The sequence below is a fragment of the Sabethes cyaneus genome, chromosome 3 (genome assembly GCF_943734655.1).
Source record: "Sabethes cyaneus chromosome 3, idSabCyanKW18_F2, whole genome shotgun sequence".
Taxonomy (NCBI): Eukaryota; Metazoa; Arthropoda; class Insecta; order Diptera; family Culicidae; genus Sabethes; species Sabethes cyaneus.
In genome coordinates, this window is record NC_071355.1 from 158,066,330 (window position 1) to 158,085,537 (window position 19,208).

The 19,208-nt window shown below is 41.0% G+C and overlaps 1 protein-coding gene across 1 annotated transcript in view; it reads left to right on the plus strand.

Annotated features, from left to right (window-relative positions):
- LOC128740321 (uncharacterized) overlaps window positions 1-18,218 on the plus strand; it is a 37,246-nt gene extending 19,028 nt beyond the window's left edge. Inside the window, exons 2-7 of the mRNA XM_053835859.1 lie at window positions 1,357-1,565; window positions 16,479-16,614; window positions 16,797-16,930; window positions 17,003-17,125; window positions 17,191-17,431; window positions 17,935-18,218. Coding sequence (XP_053691834.1) covers window positions 1,357-1,565; window positions 16,479-16,614; window positions 16,797-16,930; window positions 17,003-17,125; window positions 17,191-17,431; window positions 17,935-18,218 — 1,127 coding nt within the window. The remainder of the gene's footprint in view (window positions 1-1,356; window positions 1,566-16,478; window positions 16,615-16,796; window positions 16,931-17,002; window positions 17,126-17,190; window positions 17,432-17,934) is intronic.
- Window positions 18,219-19,208: the final 990 nt, after the last annotated feature.

Here is a 19,208-nt window from a genome sequence, read left to right on the forward strand (position 1 = left end):
TAGCGACGGTATAAACGATAAATTGATATCAAGGTTTGATAATAATAGGTATGATGAATATATGTTGTTTGATTGTTTGTAACAAATATAATTGTATGTAATAGCATTTGAATACATCAGCAACACGAGCTAAAACAAAATACTAGAATATGGCAATATGGCCTCGCATAGAAAAATATTTTTGGTGTTGAACTTTAGTATTCTTCAAAATAGCAGCAAAAAAACTGTTTGTTCAGGCTGTTGCCGTTTTAATAGCTCAATAAAACTGACAGATTTATTGCGGTTTGACAAGCAACCGCGGTAAGATCAATTTTGATTGGTGCGCCATTTTGTATTGCTACGCCACACTTATGATAAATTTTTGAGAGTCTTGGTGCAGCCAACAAGCTCTAACGTGGTAATATAAGCAACCACCACCAAATTTGCTTTATTAACAGGTTAATTATGGGTTTCTAGCTAGCTATAATTGTGTTTTGACTCGTATCCTCTTGGTATTGCGCAATAGGTACCACAATAAAACCGGAGTTAATGATTAGTACCGCAATAGAACCTTCATAAAATTCAAGTAAAACCAAGTGACTTTAGAATTGTTACTTGGGATGTCTTTGGGTAACTCCGTTGGCTTCGTATCACTCCAGGACATACTTTGAATAGTGGTACGAAGCTAGATCCGGCTAGAAGATCGTAAGACCCTCGTTTTGCTTCAACAGAGGAAGCAGAAGCTTCTGTAGACGCTCTTTGAAGTAGATCTATCCGTTTACAGTCCCGGTAGTCACGAACGGGGCACTCTGTAAGCCACATGGGCAGATCGCTTCCCATATCATGTATTTCTTGGCAAACTTTGAAAGTTTCTGCATCCTTACTTCCTCCGGAACATCAAACTTGTGCTGTTCGGTAAAGTACAGTAGCCCCGAAAGCTGCCGGAAGTCCGCCTTGATGTTAGTCTCATCATCCATGATGAGAGAGTTGAGAATTTTCCACGTGCTTGCGCAAAATAAATTCGCGACGTTGCTTTTCGGGTGACGCCATTTTTTCCAATTTTCGAAAAACTGACCACGATAAAAATATAGTGTAAATAATACACTCTAAACTACTTTTACCCAAATTTTCAAGAGAAAATACCCAACGGGTAGTTTTCGACAGCGTTTCTTCCGTGATGCAATTTGATGTGGGACACCCTTTACTTAGATTTTTCTCCTTACTACTTACTGATACCACAACCCAACTGGCTGAATATAGGTATCTAGTTCTCTGAAATTTTTCATGTAACTAACTAAGGACACACTTTCATGTTGATTATCGCGCCCAAAACGTAAAACTAACATCGTGTTCTTTGGCAATTTGCATCTTTTTCAGAATTCGTGAACACGTTAAAGGACGTACGCGTGAGTGTACCGGCAGCCATTCGACGCGGTGATAACGCAAATCTGATCTGCCATTACGATATGGAAGGTGCCGCACTGTATTCTGTCAAGTGGTACAAAGGAAAGCGGGAGTTCTTCCGCTACACACCCAAGGAAAATCCATCGCTAAAAGCGTTTCCTGTACTAGGAATCACGGTAGAGGTAGGTTGGTGTACCCTTTGGACCATAATGTTTATCAAATAGAGCTAACATACGCAATGTCGAAGACGTAATTTGTTAAAAATCGAAACGAAATTAGAAGATAATAAAAAATGTAAATGATAATACAATAATACGTACTTGATATAAAATGTGCATAGTTGTTATGGTGGTTACAAACTTTTTCATCGAAAGGAATAGGAAAATATTATAGACATATTCCTATCCTTCAAATGGTTTCTTTACTCTACTTCCTTTTTTCACAGCTGCTGGTCATTTATCCAGCGTTCACAGTACTTTCACTTCTGAGAAACATAATTGTACTCTTTTGTCGAAGCATGCACAACTGACACTCAGTACTTGACCGTACTACACAACCTCGATTTGAAATGAAAAACTGCTCCACAAACAAACACGAAGAGCAGAATGTTACCACTAGACCGTTTAATCCGCAATCCTACTCACAGTTGGAGCATGCCGGTCAAAATGCCATAGCAATTTAATTATTATTTTGGGCCCTATTAACTAGTTAAAACTAGTTTTTGTTGTTTTAACTGTTTTTGTAGTTGTTGTATGACTTTTTTCAGTTTTACAAAGTTGTGCAAATAGTAAAAATACACAGCATTGCTAAATATAGTATACCTCTATCTTTGCTTGTTTAGAAACTGTAGAACTGTTTTGACGCCGAATTACTCGCAAGAAGGCATCATTTTATTCAAAAACTTTCCTTAGGGAATCAGCATAGTTTCATGTAGACTGAAAAGTTTTATAAATCATGTTTGAAAGCACAAATGTTGAACAAAATATATAAGCTGACAAAATCGGGATAAAAAACTGATAAAATTGGGGGTAGACAAAATCGGGAGCTGACAAAATCGGAACATTACTGTATTTTGCTGTCTATTTGCTGAAAATCAAGTCTCATCAATTTGTTACCTAAGCATCAACTTAGAGAGGCAGTATAATATAAACGATGTCTACTAAATTGTTTGAAAAATTAAGAAGGATAATCGTTTCGTGATGACACTGACTAAAACACATCATAATAATAGCTCCTTTATCTCAACAATGTTTCTCCTCAAAACCAGGTTATCAAGAATAAGCATTAATAATTTTAGTTGGGTTAATCGCTTGGTCTAATGCATGGAGTTTATATATATTAGTTTATGAGGATACCGCGGTATCCTATGTTTGTATGCTTATTATTTAACGAATCTTTGACCCTAAATCAAAAACAAACCGTTGCTTTATGGCAAATTTGCAGATCGGAAATGCTCTACATTGCTTAACTTTAGATCGCAGCTTTCTCAGAATGCTGCACAAACGATTAAATGTTTTTTACACGTCGCTTGTCTGTATATGATGATAAAAACTCAACCAACTGTCAGCTTTTACTATGATAGTACCCTTGTAAACTATGCCGGGGCAAAGCCGAGCCATTCCTTTCGGACTTACAAGCCATCATGTACCAACAGACGTCGCACCCTCAATAACTTTAAATACATTGGTTGTTTCAGTCCGGTGAATAAAGTTGAAACTGTTTGCTGGTTTCCGGCACTGGTTCGAGAGTGCCATTACCTGTTCTACAACGAACAGGACTAGGCAGCTATGAATTGCGTATCTTGCTTTTCTCATCGATGGACTTTATGTCCGCACCAACGTATGCTAGCTGCACCTAACAACCGACAGCTTATCCAAGCATGCTATGAAAGTATACATACTAGTCAAAGACAAACAAGCGAAAGTCATGTGGCAGATGTGATACCCTCATTGCTGTGATTTGCTGTCCCGTGGTCCAGAGGCCATATTACCCATATTGCCAACTGACTGTGCTCTCATGTCATCATCGCCAACGACTAGTTTGTTGCAAGCAATTTACCGGCCAATAGTAGTGCTTATATTCAAAACAGAGTGTGACTTACGTTGAAAACAGTATGCAGTAAAGGAATGGAATACGAGGTTAAATTTGCCATATTTAGTTTTAAAATAGGATGTGTTTCTTCTCAAAAATATACGAAATTAAATAATAATTTTTATAACGGGTGGCAACTAAAATTATAGAATTTATTTCTCAAACTGTCAAAAAAGCCAAAGGTATTTTAAGAAGATCTGATTTACTGAAATAAAAGATACATTGTCCGTTATTGAAAAAAACTAGTGATCATTTGAAAACAGTCCGTAAGCGGCTTTTCGGTGAAGCTTCCGTTTGCACGGCCGTCATGTCAACTTTGCAAATGCATCTCCTGATTCTACCAATCAAATGTTTGCAATTCGTGGCTTTCCAGTTATTATTTTTGTATACCAAGGAGCTCAAAATCCCGAAGAAATCTTCGATTGGGTGACTCTGAGGCAGATTTGTCGGGTTGTGTTTTTTTTGGGTACAAATGGGATCAAATGGGTACTCAGGAACGATTGTGTTTTTTGGCGTCATGCGATGAAGCTTTATCCGGCCAAAACACGTGTTGTTCATCTGCATGATGTTTTTGTAGAAACGGAATCAAAATTTTCTTCAAACAGCATTTCCTTCGTCCTGGTACACATCTTGATTGATAGTCAAACCAAAGGGCTTAAACCATACCTTAGAAATGCCTCACTCGGAAATGGTAATGTACAGCATCCCTTTCGGCTCAAACTAATATTTTATGTTTGGAGATGCAGTAGAACTATCCATGGAATAGTATCGATCATTTCCGGAAATGTGTGTCTTCGAAAGAGGGAAGTAGCTTTCGTCATCCAAAACAAAGCATTTGCCGGAACAATTTTTTATCAACCAGCGGCATTGGGAATTCAGCGTCGAAATCTATCCCTCAGTGTATTCCGGGGCTTTCAGCACTTTATTCCGACTTTCTTCAATGTTTTGCTGATGTTCTGGTGGGTACAGTTGAACTTTTTGCGACATCCCGTTGGTTCACGAAATCCTTATTGCTTACGAGTAGTTGTTGGCGATCTTAGGATATGGTACATAATCGAAGCCGCAATATTTTCACTTTTAAAATTTTGTACGGTATACTTTATGCCAAGATCTTTGTGTAATTCGTAGAAGTGTGCGCTCACGAAATGCTTCTTGTTTTGATGCCATTTTGTGCAAAACTTGGCTTATAAACAAAAAAAAATACTGGCAGAAAGAGAAGAGAAATTACTGCCACATTTACTCTCATACTCTCATTTCTCTCTGAGCTCGTTTGTTGTTGCGCATAGGGGCCTCAAAAAAATTCCAAAATTTTGTTGCAAAGTTGCTTATTTACATGAATTTTTTACACACACAAAGTTTCATTGAATTCTGAGATGGTGCTGCCAACTCTATAGACGAGTTGCCGTGAATTCTAAGTATATGGTAGTGTACACTGATAATCCCACCAACTTTTTAGTAACAGGACAAGAGGTTCAGCAGGTTGAAGCCTTTCAATATCTTAGTAGCCACACAACGCCCGAGGATGGACTTAAACGTCTTTCCAAGACTTGACCTGCCTAAAGTTACTTACTTACTTCTAGCAGCATAAAACCGGGGTAGCTCTGTCGTATGAAGAATTCATCTTCACTGTACTCGATGCTAGGCTACTCGTCGGTTTCGACCTGATCGAGCCATCTAGCTCGTTGGACCCCTCTATTCCTAGTGCCGGTTGGGTTCTTGAAGAGAACAGATTTTACTGTACAGTTGGCCGGCATCCTCGTGACGTTGCCTCCCAACTTTCGCTAGATGAGGATGGGAATCTTTCCAAGTAGTGCGTACAGTTCGTGATTCATACGCTTACGTCGCTCTCAGCTTGCCGCTTGTACCCCGCCTAAAATGGTCAGCAACACCTTTCGTTCAAATACGGCAAGTGCACGTATGTCTTCCGTAATCAAAGTTACAGTCTCAAGTCCGTAGAGGACTACCGATCTGATTAACGTTTCGTACATCGTCAGCTTTGCGCGCCAGCGTATACTCCTTGGTCGAAGCGTCTTACGTAAGAAAAAGGAGGTTCGATTTCCAGGTTGAATGCGTCGTTGAATCTCCTTACTTAAATTATTGACGGCGGTGATTAGAGATACCAAATATATGTGTGGGGGAGAAGAATAGCACCACTTTTGATAGTGAAACCCGAAATTTGGTTATGGTTTACTTCAACTGCAAAACGATTATTTTTATTAAATATGGCATAATAATGTGATTAAATTCGCAAGCTTACAATTATTTGGTGTACTCAGCTATCCAATTGAAGGATCGTAACACTTGGTAGAAATCCGTTACCAAATATCTAATTAATTATAATTCTTTATAATAAATGTGCTTTCATATTTAGGTTATAATCTAAACTTACATGATAGATATTTAATAACAATAAGAAATATATCTTTTGGGCAATTAATTATGCACTTCACCAATCTACGTTAAATACAGAAAATATTATTTGGTTATATAAAAAATAAGAATTTACATACTATAAAATATATAAACGAGTAATTATAACTCCGCGAGCTCCGTTTTACAATCTGATTCTGGCTTCTTTTTCGTAGACAATAAGATGCTTTTGATATCACTACTAACGTAGCCAAATGTACGTCGATCCAGCCGATCGCAAGTCGATTTATCTGATCGCTGGTCGATCAAGCTGATCGCATGAAAGTGCGTCTGCTACTGCGCTGCATCGAGGGGTCTCGTCGTCACAGTCCCCCGCTGGTGAATCCTGGTGTGGACGCGGTTCCTCCCAGTGCCTATGGTGGGATTCACTATTCTCTCTGACGTCGAGTACCGCCAAATTCACCGCTGCACGCTTTACCACGCCTGTAGCCGTTTGGACCAATGCCTGCCGTACTCGGCCGTCACGTCCCCGAATCACGTCTAATACGCGACCTCTGATCCACTGATTCCTTGAAGCTCCGCTCACTACAAATACCAAGTTACCTACTTTGATGTCTTCGACCTCGTCGAACCATTTGCATCTGCGGTTTATGACTGGCAGATATTCTCTGATCCACCGTCGCCAGAACTCATCGCGTAAATATTGAGCCAATTTCCGGCTGCTACGCAGAGTAGCATTCCTTTTTATTGGCTCCGACGGAAGGGTTTTCTTCCCACTCGAGCATCCCAGCAGAAAATGGTTCGGGGTAAGTGCTTCCTGATCAGCCGACTCGAGTGGGATATACGTTAATGGTCTATGGTTTATCATGGCTTCTGCTTCACACATGATGGTAAGTAAAGTTTCGTCGTCCGGAACTCGGGGAGAATCCAACAACGTTCCGACAGCGACTTTCACGGATCTCACAAGTCGTTCCCACACGCCTCCCATGTGAGGCGTTGCAGGAGGAATGAATTTCCAGCAGGTATGGGCATCGGTGAATGTTGTGGCCAATGCTCGATTTCTTTCCAATATCTCTTGTTGCAAAAGATTACTGGCACCCGTGAAACACGTACCATTATCCGAGTAGAACTCAGCTGGAGATCCACGTCGTGAAACGAAGCGCCGAACAGCCAAAATGCATGATTCCGTTGATAGACTGTACACCACTTCTAAATGCACTGCACGAATTGTCAGGCAGGTGAATAGGGCCACCCACCGCTTAGCATTGCTCCTGCCAACTTTGGCATGGATTGGTCCAAAGTAGTCCACGCCGACAGAAGTGAAAGGTTGAACGAATGGTGTCAATCGACTGCTGGGAAGGGACGCCATGGGGGGGATGACTTGGAGAAGCTTTGGCTATTCGACACAAATTGCATTGTGACATTACTTTTTTAATTTGCTCCCGAAGTTTAGATATTTCGAAGCGCTGTCGCATTTCGTTCACCACGGTTTCTCGATTCGCATGACGAAAGTGACGATGATACCAGTCGATCAGAAGGAAAACTATTGGATGTCCCTTTGGGAGAATGATTGGATATTTTGCATCGAATAGAACGAATGGTGCAGCATCTATTCTACCACGCTTGCGGAGTATGCCTTTTTCGTCGAGAAATGGCCACGTTTTATAGATGGAACTAGATTTCGCAACAACAGCATGGCGCGATTGAGGAGACCCTTAAGTAGGTTTGAGAGTCGCTATTTCTGAAGGAAAACCCTCCGTTTGTGCCATCTTCCAGAGTGCTTCTTGAAATTCCTGCTGTTTAATTTCTTCAAGTTCAAGGGGTAAGCGGTTTCTTTTTCGGTGAAGATTCTGAATGAAGCGGATAACGTAAGCCATTGTTCGATTCAGCTTTTCCCAGCGACCGAAGCGACTGACTTCCAAGAGTGGTGAAGCAGATGTGTGTATAAGCAGAGGACGTATTTCCTCCACCGTCGTAGTAAATCGCCTTTGTTCTGGCCAATGTTCTTCTGTTGTTCGTAGAAAACATGGCCCTACAAACCATGGGCTATCGGAGCGAAAGTTTGGATCCGAACGCCACTTAGTACCTTCGTCTGCTATATTAAGCTTGGTAGGAACCCACATCCATTCTTGCGGTTCAGTCGCCATTAGTATCTCACCCACCTGAACTGCAACAAATTTTTGATATCGACGATGATTTGATTGGATCCATGCCAACACAGTAGTGGAGTCACTCCACAGGTAACGTCGGCGAAAGGTTAAAGTGTGAGAATTAATAACGGTATTCATAAGGCGTACTCCTAGCACTGCTGCTTTTAACTCGAGCTTCGGAATCGACAATGTTTTCAACGGAGCCACCTTGGTTTTGGCGGCCACCAACGAAACCTGAATGCTTCCGTTTACCTCCAACCGGAAGTAGATTACACAGCAATATGCTTGCTCGCTGGCATCTACAAACGCATGAACCTGCAGGTTGGGATTTCCTGCTGGCAGGCCTGGAAGAAAATAGCACCGTGGGATCCGGAGTGTATCCAACAGAGGAAAGAAACTTGTCCAACGAATCCAGCGTTCGTAGAGTTCCGCATTGATTGGTTCATCCCACGTAATTCCGGTTGCCCAACAATCTTGTATAATTATTTTCCCATGGACGAGAAAAAATGATAGCAGGCCCAGCGGGTCAAAGAGTGACATAACTACTTTTAATATTTCGCGTTTGGTTGGAATGTGTTCCTCTCGAAGTATTGGAAGTAAATCTTTCCGAAGCATAAACGTGTAGATAAAACAGTCGTCTGCGGGAATCCATCGCGTGCCAAGCACGGACTCCGTTACTCCTTCACGTTCTAGCGCCAAATCTTTTGTACCATCGCCTGAGATCTCACCTATTAGCGATAAAACTTCCAGTCGGTTGCACAGAAAATTTCGTATCTCGAAGCCACCCATGGTATGCACGAGCTTCACCTGGTTAATTACATCAACTGCTTCCTGTACCGTTCGAAAGCTATCCAACAGATCATCTACATAGTGGCTATTTAAAATAGCATCAACCGCTCGAGGAAAAGCGTCAATAAATTCCCTTGCGTTAAGGTTCTTTACATATTGTGCCGAGGTGGGCGAACATGTAGACCCAAACGTGGCAACGTCCATCACGTACACCGTAGGGGGCTCATCGGATGTTTCGCGCCACATAAAGCGCTGAGGTTGACGGTCAGATTCCCTAATTTTGATTTGGTGGAACATCTGCCTTATGTCCCCACACACAGCCACGGGAAACTGCCGAAACCGGAAGAGTACGGTGGGGAGAGGAGATAGCAGATCAGGTCCCTTCAGAAGAGTAGTGTTGAAAGAAACTCCATCTACTTTGGCTGACGCATCCCAGATGAGTCGTAACTTTTCTGGTTTTCTGGGATTAACGACGACGCCGAGTGGTAGGTACCACACCTGATTCGCTTTCGTAGAATGAAGTTCCATTTCGCTGGCCTTGTGGGCGTACCCTTTCTTCACATACTCCTTTATTTGCATGTTAACGCGTTGCTTCAACTCTGAATCCTTTTGCAACTTACGCTCGAATGAGAGGAGGCGCTGAGTTGCCATGGGGAAACTGTCCGGAAAATCACGATGGTCCGCCTTCCATAGCAAGGCCGTCTCAAAACCCGACGTCGTACGTCGTGTGCTCTCTTCAAGAATCCTTCTCGCACGTCTATCTTCTGCCGATTCCAGTTTCTCGACAGGAATTGTAGTACCTGCAGCTTCGATGCTAAAATATTCTCGGAGTTGTTCGTTAAGCTCGCGGTCTGCATCGGAGATCGCGCTAAGATGAAAATAAACAGATGTTGTTTTATCGGAACTGTTTGCACCGCACCCGTATATACTCCATCCCAGCCTACATTTAGTTGCAATAGGATCAGCGTTGCCGCCTTCGCGCCGCTTCAGCGGCACAGTCAGACGAAGGTTGTCCAAACCAATTAATAATTTCGGTTGACTCTCTTCATAATCCTCAAGCGGTAATCCTCACAGGTGGGGATATCGTCGTGCTAAGTCGGTATAACGAATCGTTTGATTGGGAAGTACTAAACTGCTAACCGTGCGGGCTCGAAAAGGTTGACGCCTCGTTGCACAGTTTTTACCTGCTATCTCCAACTGCTACTGTTGCGATTTTGGTTCCTCGCGTTTCATGTTCCCGGTCCACTGTAAGGTCAAAGGCTCAGACCTTCCTGCAATGCCGAGTTCTGTAGCTACTGTTTCCTCTAACAGGGTAACGGATGAACCCTCATCGATAAAAGCAAAAACCGTGATTGAAACACCGTTCTCAAAAAGCTCGAATGGTAGGATACGAAATAGTGGACAATGCAATGCACCTTGACTGGTGTGACTTGCGAAAATTTTCACAGTGGGCAGAGGGTGGAGCAGAGTGTGATGCCTGTCACTGCACCCGTCGATCGCACACCCTTTCCATGACTTACATGGCCATTTGCCGTGATTATTTAGGCAAGTTCTGCACAATCCTTTTTGTTGTACAATTTTCCATCTTTCTTCCACGCTTAGGGATTTGAAACGAACGCATTCATTTACACGATGTCCAGCTACGCTGCACGTAGGGCAAAGTTTACCGATCGAACCTTGAGACTTGCCTACCGCAGCAGATTCAGGCATTTTTCCGAACTTCTGCTCTGTAGAATGCATTTGATGAAAAAACTTGTCTTTTGGTTTTTGCTTCTCTCCTCTAGGCGTATTGTTGATACACGGTAGCTCAAACGTCACTTCGCTGGCTGCTTCTACCAGACCCGACATGAAATCTCCAAAAGTGGCTAACGTTACGGAAGGGAATTGCCCTTTGAACATAGCCCACTGTAGCCTCAAGGGCCCGGGCAATTTTTCAATTAACTCCTGCATTAAAACTGGATTTGTCAGATGGCTGACTTGGTGTGCTGCCTTAAGATGGTCTACAAGATTTTGCACAGCCAGGCCGAACTCCATAATAGTCGCTAACCGATCATGCCTGGGTGGCGGAAGTCGTTGTATCTTTTCGGTTAGTGATCGAATCAGTAGTTCCGGTCGACCATATAATATCCGCAAAGTTTTAATAACGTGAGGGACTCCAGCGGGTAGCAGCAAGCGACTGCGGACTGACTCCAGCGCATGGCCTTTCAACGATCGTTGTAGGCGAATTAGATTTTCTGCGTCGGTAAAGCCACAAGCAGCTGTCGATTGTTCGAAGCTGCTGATGAAGATCGGCCAATCTTCTGGATGGCCACTGAAAGACGGGAGTTCTCTCCCCATTACCTGACGGGCAGCTAATTGTTGAGCTACATTTACCTGTGGTTGAGAGTGAAACGGTGCTTCGACAAGGTGCTCGACCACCGACCTAGCACGTGGAGGAACTATACCACTATGTGCTACTTCTTTGTCTTCGACGGCGTTGCAAACAGGCCCATCGTTTGCTTTCAGATTGCTCACCCAATCCATCGTACGTTCTTTTGGATCGAGCTCCGATCCAATGCGACTACCAGAAACGGACATCTGCTGCATTAACCCACGTTTCTTTTCTAAAGACTGCTGACGTATCAATTGTTGCTGTGCTTGGAACGCTTTAGATTCTTTTAACTTACGCTCGCGTAGCAACTTTTCCCGCTCCATCAGTTGTCGTTGCTCTTCGATTTGACGCTGTTCTTCTTCACACTCTTGTTTTCGAATTTTCTCCTGCTCCAAAAGCTGCTGTTCCTGCATACGTTGCTCCTCTTCAATCAGCCGCATTTGGGCTTCCATTGCAGCACGGTTACTGGATGTAATGCTATTAACAGAAGGCGTAGGTGGAACTTTGCTTTTGCCTTTTGATCCCATTTTACTGGATGTTTTGGTAGATTTTTTCTTTTCAGCAGCCGCTGGTTGTAGAAACACAGATTTTTCTGTCGACTGCTTGGCGATACACGATTGACATTGATACGGTTGATCAGCAATCCGCTCATCCACCCCGGCACACTTAAAATGCTCCCATTCCTGGCATATATCACAAGCAACCATGTGATTGTCCGCCGAATCTGGCAAGGTACAACGCTTGCAATTAAATCCGGTGAGATTGTGTTGTCCATCCATTGTTATTCCCACGTACAAATAATTTTGAAGAATGTGGGGGAGAAGAATAGCACCACTTTTGATAGTGAAACCCGAAATTTGGTTATGGTTTACTTCAACTGCAAAACGATTATTTTTATTAAATATAGCATAATAATGTGATTAAATTCGCAAGCTTACAATTATTTGGTGTACTCAGCTATCCAATTGAAGGATCGTAACACTTGGTAGAAATCCGTTACCAAATATCTAATTAATTATAATTCTTTATAATAAATGTGCTTTCATATTTAGGTTATAATCTAAACTTACATGATAGATATTTAATAACAATAAGAAATATATCTTTTGGGCAATTAATTATGCACTTCACCAATCTACGTTAAATACAGAAAATATTATTTGGTTATATAAAAAATAAGAATTTACATACTATAAAATATATAAACGAGTAATTATAACTCCGCGAGCTCCGTTTTACAATCTGATTCTGGCTTCTTTTTCGTAGACAATAAGATGCTTTTGATGTCACTACTAACGTAGCCAAATGTACGTCGATCCAGCCGATCGCAAGTCGATTTATCTGATCGCTGGTCGATCAAGCTGATCGCATGAAAGTGCGTCTGCTACTGCGCTGCATCGAGGGGTCTCGTCGTCACAATATGAACTCTTCAACCACTTCCAATTCATTGCCATCAAGGCGTCAATAGTCACGGTCCGTGGGAAGCGAACGTTTTTTTCTTTGGAGCTTTTTCCTACAACTATATATTTGGTTTTCGTCGTACTTATTTGTAACCCGATCCTGCTAGTCTCCGTTTTATGTCTGGCATAGATCGTATGATGCCCGCTCATCGGATCACACTTTCAACAATGATGTTGAAAAACATACAGGACAGTCCAACCCCTTGCCGCAATACCCTAACTGATACGAAGGATACGAAGGAACTCGAAAGTACCCTCGAAACACGCACGTAGAACATCACTCGCTCCAGGGTACTTTTGATCAGCCGTGTCAGTTTGTCCGGACAACCGTTCTCATGCATTATCTGTTAAGGGGGCATAGTACTTTTTCAATTTAAAAAAATCGAAATTTTTTTTATTGATTATTTCGAAAGATTAACATTTTGACCATATGTGTTTCTAAGTCATTTCGATGAATTCCAAAAATTGACAAAGTTACAGCTATTTGTACCGCGCATGTCTGGAGCGATTACACAGCGAATAAAAACTTCAACGTCGTTTTTCTCGAAACCAGGTTTTGAAAGTCGGTACCATAAATATCTCAAGAACGGCTGAAGCAATTCTCATGATTCTTTTTTTGTTTCAAAGCTAACAAAATTATCTAGTGTTTGACCCATCCTTTTTTCGATGTTACAATTTTTGTATTTTTTAGAAATGTTTAAAGTCAATTTTTTCGGCTAAAAACCTTACTTTTATGTTTGAATGTCCGCCATTTTGTTATGCGTTCGAATTTTAAAAAAAGGATGGGTCAAACACGAGATAATTTAATATTCTTTCATGTCGTTTTGGAATTTTTCAATTCGGATAAGCCCCCCAGCGCCAATCCATGGTACCGCAAATCATGTTTTTTTCGAATGATCATGTTCAAGGAGCCGTAGGGGAGAGGGGAAGAGGTTCACATATGCAAACAAAACTGCAAATATTAGTATAAAGTGCAATGTTTAGCAAGCAATAAACCCGAATAGATTCGCTTTTCGCGTTATCGAGAAAAAAATATTTGAAATAAGGCAAAAAATATGGTGTAAAAAGTACTATGCCCCCTTAAGGGGAAGTCCCCCAGCGTCGGACAGCTCCCAATACTGGGTACTTTTGACTTTCTTAGTTCAAATGGTGCTAATATGATAAAATCAATAAAAAGGATAAAAAATTAACATGTGTGATTTTATAGGTCAGAATCATTCATGAAAACAGAGATTTGTTTGTTTTTATCTACCGCCGATCGAATTGTTATGTTTCGACTAATGTTCGGATCAGCATTACAGTATTATTCGGTTGCCTAAAATTTCGTGTGCATTTTGCGTATGCATACATTTCGTAAATGTATAAAAAACTTTCATTAAATATTTTCCTTGCTCTATAGTTCATTTTTCCACAAAGGATTTCAATTCGTTAAAAAATATAGATTGTAACGGGTGGCAACTAAAATTTTGGAACTTTTTCGCTGCCCTTATGCTCAACAACAAACGAGCTCAGAGAGAAATGAGAGTATGTATGTGTTAGCTCACTCTCTCCTCTTTTTGTTAATACTTTTTGTTTTGTTTATGCTTGCCCAGTTTTGTTAAAATTTACGTCGATTCAAGAAGCATTTCGGGAGCGCGTTGTACATTTCTACGAACTGCAACTGAAATCTCGGGAAAAAGTATACGGTACAACATTTAAAAAGCAAATATGTTGCACCTTCGACTGTTTACCATATCTCCAGACGTCCAACAACTATTCGTAAGCAAGGTAGTGGAAGACCAGCCAAAATTATGGATGCAGAAGGACATCGTTCTCTTTCTCGTTTCTTAAACTACAAGCCCTCTGGTTTGGTTATCAATTAAGATACAACAGACAAATGTTTGAACAACATTTTGATTCCGTTTCTACAAAAAAATGCAGATGGACAATACATGTTTTGGCCGGATAGAGCATCATCACATTACGCCAGAAAAACACAATCGTTCCTGAATACCCATTCGATCCCATTTTTACCCAAAAGCCACGACCCGAAAAATCTGGCTCAGTGCCCCCAATCGTAGATTTCCTCGGGATTTTGAGTTCCTTGGTGTACAAAAATAACTGGAGAGCCACGAATTGCAAACAGTTGATTGGTAGAATCAAGAGATGCATTCGCAAAGTTGACATGACGGTCGTACAACGCTCCTGTTTCGACGCAAATGAAAGCTTCGTGGAACAGCCGATTACGGACCGCTTTAAAATGTACACTAATTTTTTTTCAACAATGGATAATGTATCTTTAATTTCGGTAAATCAGATCTTCTTCATGTAACTTTGTCTTTTTTTGACAGCCTGAGAAAAAAATTCCAAAATTTTAGTTGCCACCCGTTACTCAGTGATTCCCGACACCCAGTGCCGGATAGCGAGCCGTCCCCCAATATCGGGCAGCAAAATGCTTTGCTTAGTTCAGTCAAATTCTTGAATGAAATTCAGATTTTGCAAAAAAAAGGTATTGAGAAGAAAGAAAAGATCACTTATACCGAACCCGTTATCTTAAATATGAAAAAAAAACAAGAAAACCAGTTGATGATCATTTTTTCAAAGAAAACAGAAAAGCTTTGATGTAGTACGTAAAAAACTGCAGATTTTTATTCAAAGTAATTTTTCAATCATCTTTAGTCAACAAGTATTACATGTATTTTGACATGTATTTTTCACAACTATAAGCCTTGGATTGGTTTATTTTATGATTTCTTTTAAGTGCCCGGTACTGGGAGACACAATTGTTAAGTAATGGTTTTAGTCGATTTCTCATATGGCTTCTGAAATGATTCATTAGTGTTAATTTTGTATATGTCAAAATCCTTAGGTGTCCGGTACTGGGGGACTTCATCCTATAGCTATTCGCGCTCGACTGTATAGTATGCTGCCCTGAAATCTACGAAAATATGATCCAAGTGTACGCTGTAATATTTCCGACATTTCCTGAGGATTTTTCGGAGTGTGAAAATTTGTTTTGTAGTAGCACGGGCCCCATAAAGCTCGCCTAATACTGCCCTGGGAATTCTCTTGCTACTGGGGATAGAGAGCGCTTAGTGACGGCGTTCATCACCGTATTGCCGCGGTAATTACAGCAATTCAGCCGACCATCCTTTTCGTAGATGGGATGAAGATTCCTTCCACTCATCTGGTAGTTTCTCCTTCTCCCAGACGCTTGAATTTACCAAGTGCCATTGCTAATGGTTGTTTGCCATTTTTGTAGAGTACTATCGGGAGTCGATCCTTTCTGGCGCCTCCATTATTCGTCAAATAACAAATTTCTCTTGGAGATTAGGAGCCAATAGCTGTTATGCATTTCATATCCTTATTTCGACGCATTTGTCCATGCCGAATGTTCCAAGACAAATTTTCTTTATTTTTCGTAGTAAGGTAGGTTTTGGCACGTTGCCCTACTGCTACCGAATCCCGTGGTGGGGTTGCCATCTTAGCTGCAGTGCCGAGACAACACCTACTTCCCTGTCGATTTACACCTAGTTTCTGCCTAAAATTACAGTTGTAAGATTAGGTGCCGAAAACTCACCACCCTGAATGACCTCGCTGGGTTGCAAATTGAAATATTATTTTATCTCTTCGAATGGTCGAAAAAATCAATCAACGCTTTAAATATACCTATATGACTTTTCGGAAGCTACTAAGATTTTAGTCCCAAAAAACGGTGAAATATGTCGCCGAACCGTCGAGTAGTTAGGCAACAGTAAAACATCGTTTTGCAATGTTCAGTTCCCTGCAAAAGCCCAAAAGCCATGCTTATCAAGTATACTAATTTCTCACGGTAGATGGTCAAAAGTGGTTTTTCATCAATATTACATTTTTCTCCACACCCAGCGCTCTCTATCTAATGGAAGTTATCTAAGACTAACCGCAGTAGAGCCGACGATGTCCGGAAAATATAGCTGCGAAGTATCCGCAGACTCGCCTTCTTTTCATACAATGATCGTTTCTAGCGAAATGGAAGTTGTTGGTAAGTAACGCATGGCGTGTTATGGATTCACTAAAAAGTAACTGCACTGATGCAGCTAAAAAAAATTTTTTTAAATACTCTGTTAATTAATTAGGATTAAACCAAATTATTGAGAACGAGAACGAATTGTTTGCTTGAAACCTTGTGAGAAATTCAATCGTTTTGCTTATTTTTAATTCCAGATATTCCAATTAGTAAACCACACATTACTGGTCTTAAATCGTTCTATCGAATCGGTGACCTACTAACAGGCAATTGTACATCATCCAACTCAAAGCCAGCGGCCAATCTAACTTGGTTTATCAATAGTAATGAGGTACCATTAATATCAACAACTTATTGTTAAGACCATCGAGCAATAAAAAAGTTTCTTACATTATTATCGAAGGTAAACCCAAAACAAACAGTGCCATATCACGTTTGGAAGAATCCAGACACGGGATTAGAAACTGCAACGCTTGGATTATTCTTCCACATTACACAGCATTATCTCGGGCGAGGTAAGCTAAAGGTAAGAAAACACAAAGTGCATCATCTAAAACCAACGAATCAAAGCTTATTTTCATTGCGTTTCAGTTCACTTGCATTGCTAGGATTCATAACATCTACGAGCAGCGCACGGAGCGGTACGTAGAAGATGAGCAACCGAGCATCCTAGCATCCGCTTCAGTTTCGCCACCACTTGGAATGAGTGTAAATTATATTCACTCGCTGTACGACCAGTTTCCGGCGTCTTCCTATCATCACCATGATCACGGTGGCGGCGGGGGTGACTTTGACAATCAAAACAGTGACGCTTACATGACACAATTACAAGGTAATTCTAGACAGCGATGTTGAACATATATTTGCTTGCACTGAAATGGAAACCAGACATGTTAGATCAATAAATTGCTCGAAAGAACGGCCAGCGTAGTATCTCGCTTGTTGTTCTCATCGATAGCTGCCTAATTCCAATAAACTCAAGATCCGCGCGGATTTTTAGTATTTATCATGCCAAATCATCAACAGATTTACTCAACAGTTTTTATGACCGTTAGCACATATCAATAAAAATACTTCTAGTCAGTGATTTTTCTTTAACGATGTAAAAATCAAAGCGAGAAACGCATAAACACGCAGCCATATATATACCTATGTCGTTTTCCAGATCCATCATCTCTGACACATTTGAGTTAGTCAATTTCTTTGTCCTGATAGCAGCTGTAAACTAGCATGGCACCTTCTGGCAAGACTTCTGATGTATGCTGAATTGTCCAATATACGACATTAATCATTCGTCCTTTTTTCTCTTCCATCGCTTTGCTGCCATGCTCCCAGACATGTCGTCGTCATCCGCCAGCTTCAGCCGGACACGATGGCCAATGACCATCTGCAGCCGGCGGCAACCATTGCCACCACTTCTATTGCTAATACCAGCTCACAGTGTTATTATGCAAATGGCATTTTCAATACTGCTGCCGTTGCTACGAGCCATATTTGATTGTGTCAACCAGCGGACGGCCAGGAAGAAACACTCCAGCAGCACCAGCAACAGCGCTAGCAGAAGTTGCGGTGGACTTCAACAGGATCTAATCAGCATTTTGCCAAAGTCCTTCTCCTGAGAGTAGTCTGCCGCAAAGGCACGTCATTCGGCACACATCATTGCATCCCGCACCGCCCATAACCAACCAAGTCGTCGACAATGGCAATAACAACCCCATCATCACCCTGATATGCACCATCGTGGATAGCGATTAAGAGTTGCTGACGCTCATTGCGAGTGTCCGGATTTCTGTGAAGATGGTTAGTTAAATACTGTATAATAGGAACGTTTAATATAAAAGCAGGGTTTTCTTTTGGTTTACTATATCAAAAATATCAGAATTTGCTATTAGAATATTTCATTGCTATGGCTTTTCCCTCCATTCTGCATTATGATTAGATTAATTCTGATCAGAATTACGGTTTGGAATTTCGTTGAAGTACTTTTGGTCACAGCCGCAATGCCTTCAAAAAGGATTTTGAAACGCAGTAGTATTTTGTGTTATGCTGAGGACTTCTAAACAGAGCTCAGCATAGCATATTCGAAATTTAAAAAACTAGTTTGACTCAACCGAGAATCATTTCTGATGGAAAAGATAAAATATATTTTATTAATTAACTTGACACATTTTAAGCGAATTTTCAAATTTATACCACAGCTTAAAATTCACAGCGGGTTGATGTAATCGTAAAAATACGCTTATAGTGTACAAACTCAAATTTTGGGTAAAAAATTCAATCAATTTTAGCTACTTGCTAACGATAATTGAATTATTCTTTGTGACAAATAACGCACTTTTAAGTTCCTACTACCATTTGTTGAAAAACTACTCAAAACCTGAGTTTGTACACTTTAAGGGCATTTTGAGTAGTTTTAACCAAGCTTTGGCTAAATCCAACCAGTTTTCAGGTAAATCCATTTAAGAGCGTATGCTCTCGATGCTTTCCTCCCCTATTTGCAAATCTTTCCGGCCCCTATTTGCAAATCTTTTTTGTCACAGCGAAGTTATGAGTGTACATTAATAGTCTCACTATTTTTTACTAAAGTTGTTTGACTTTGACTTACAGCT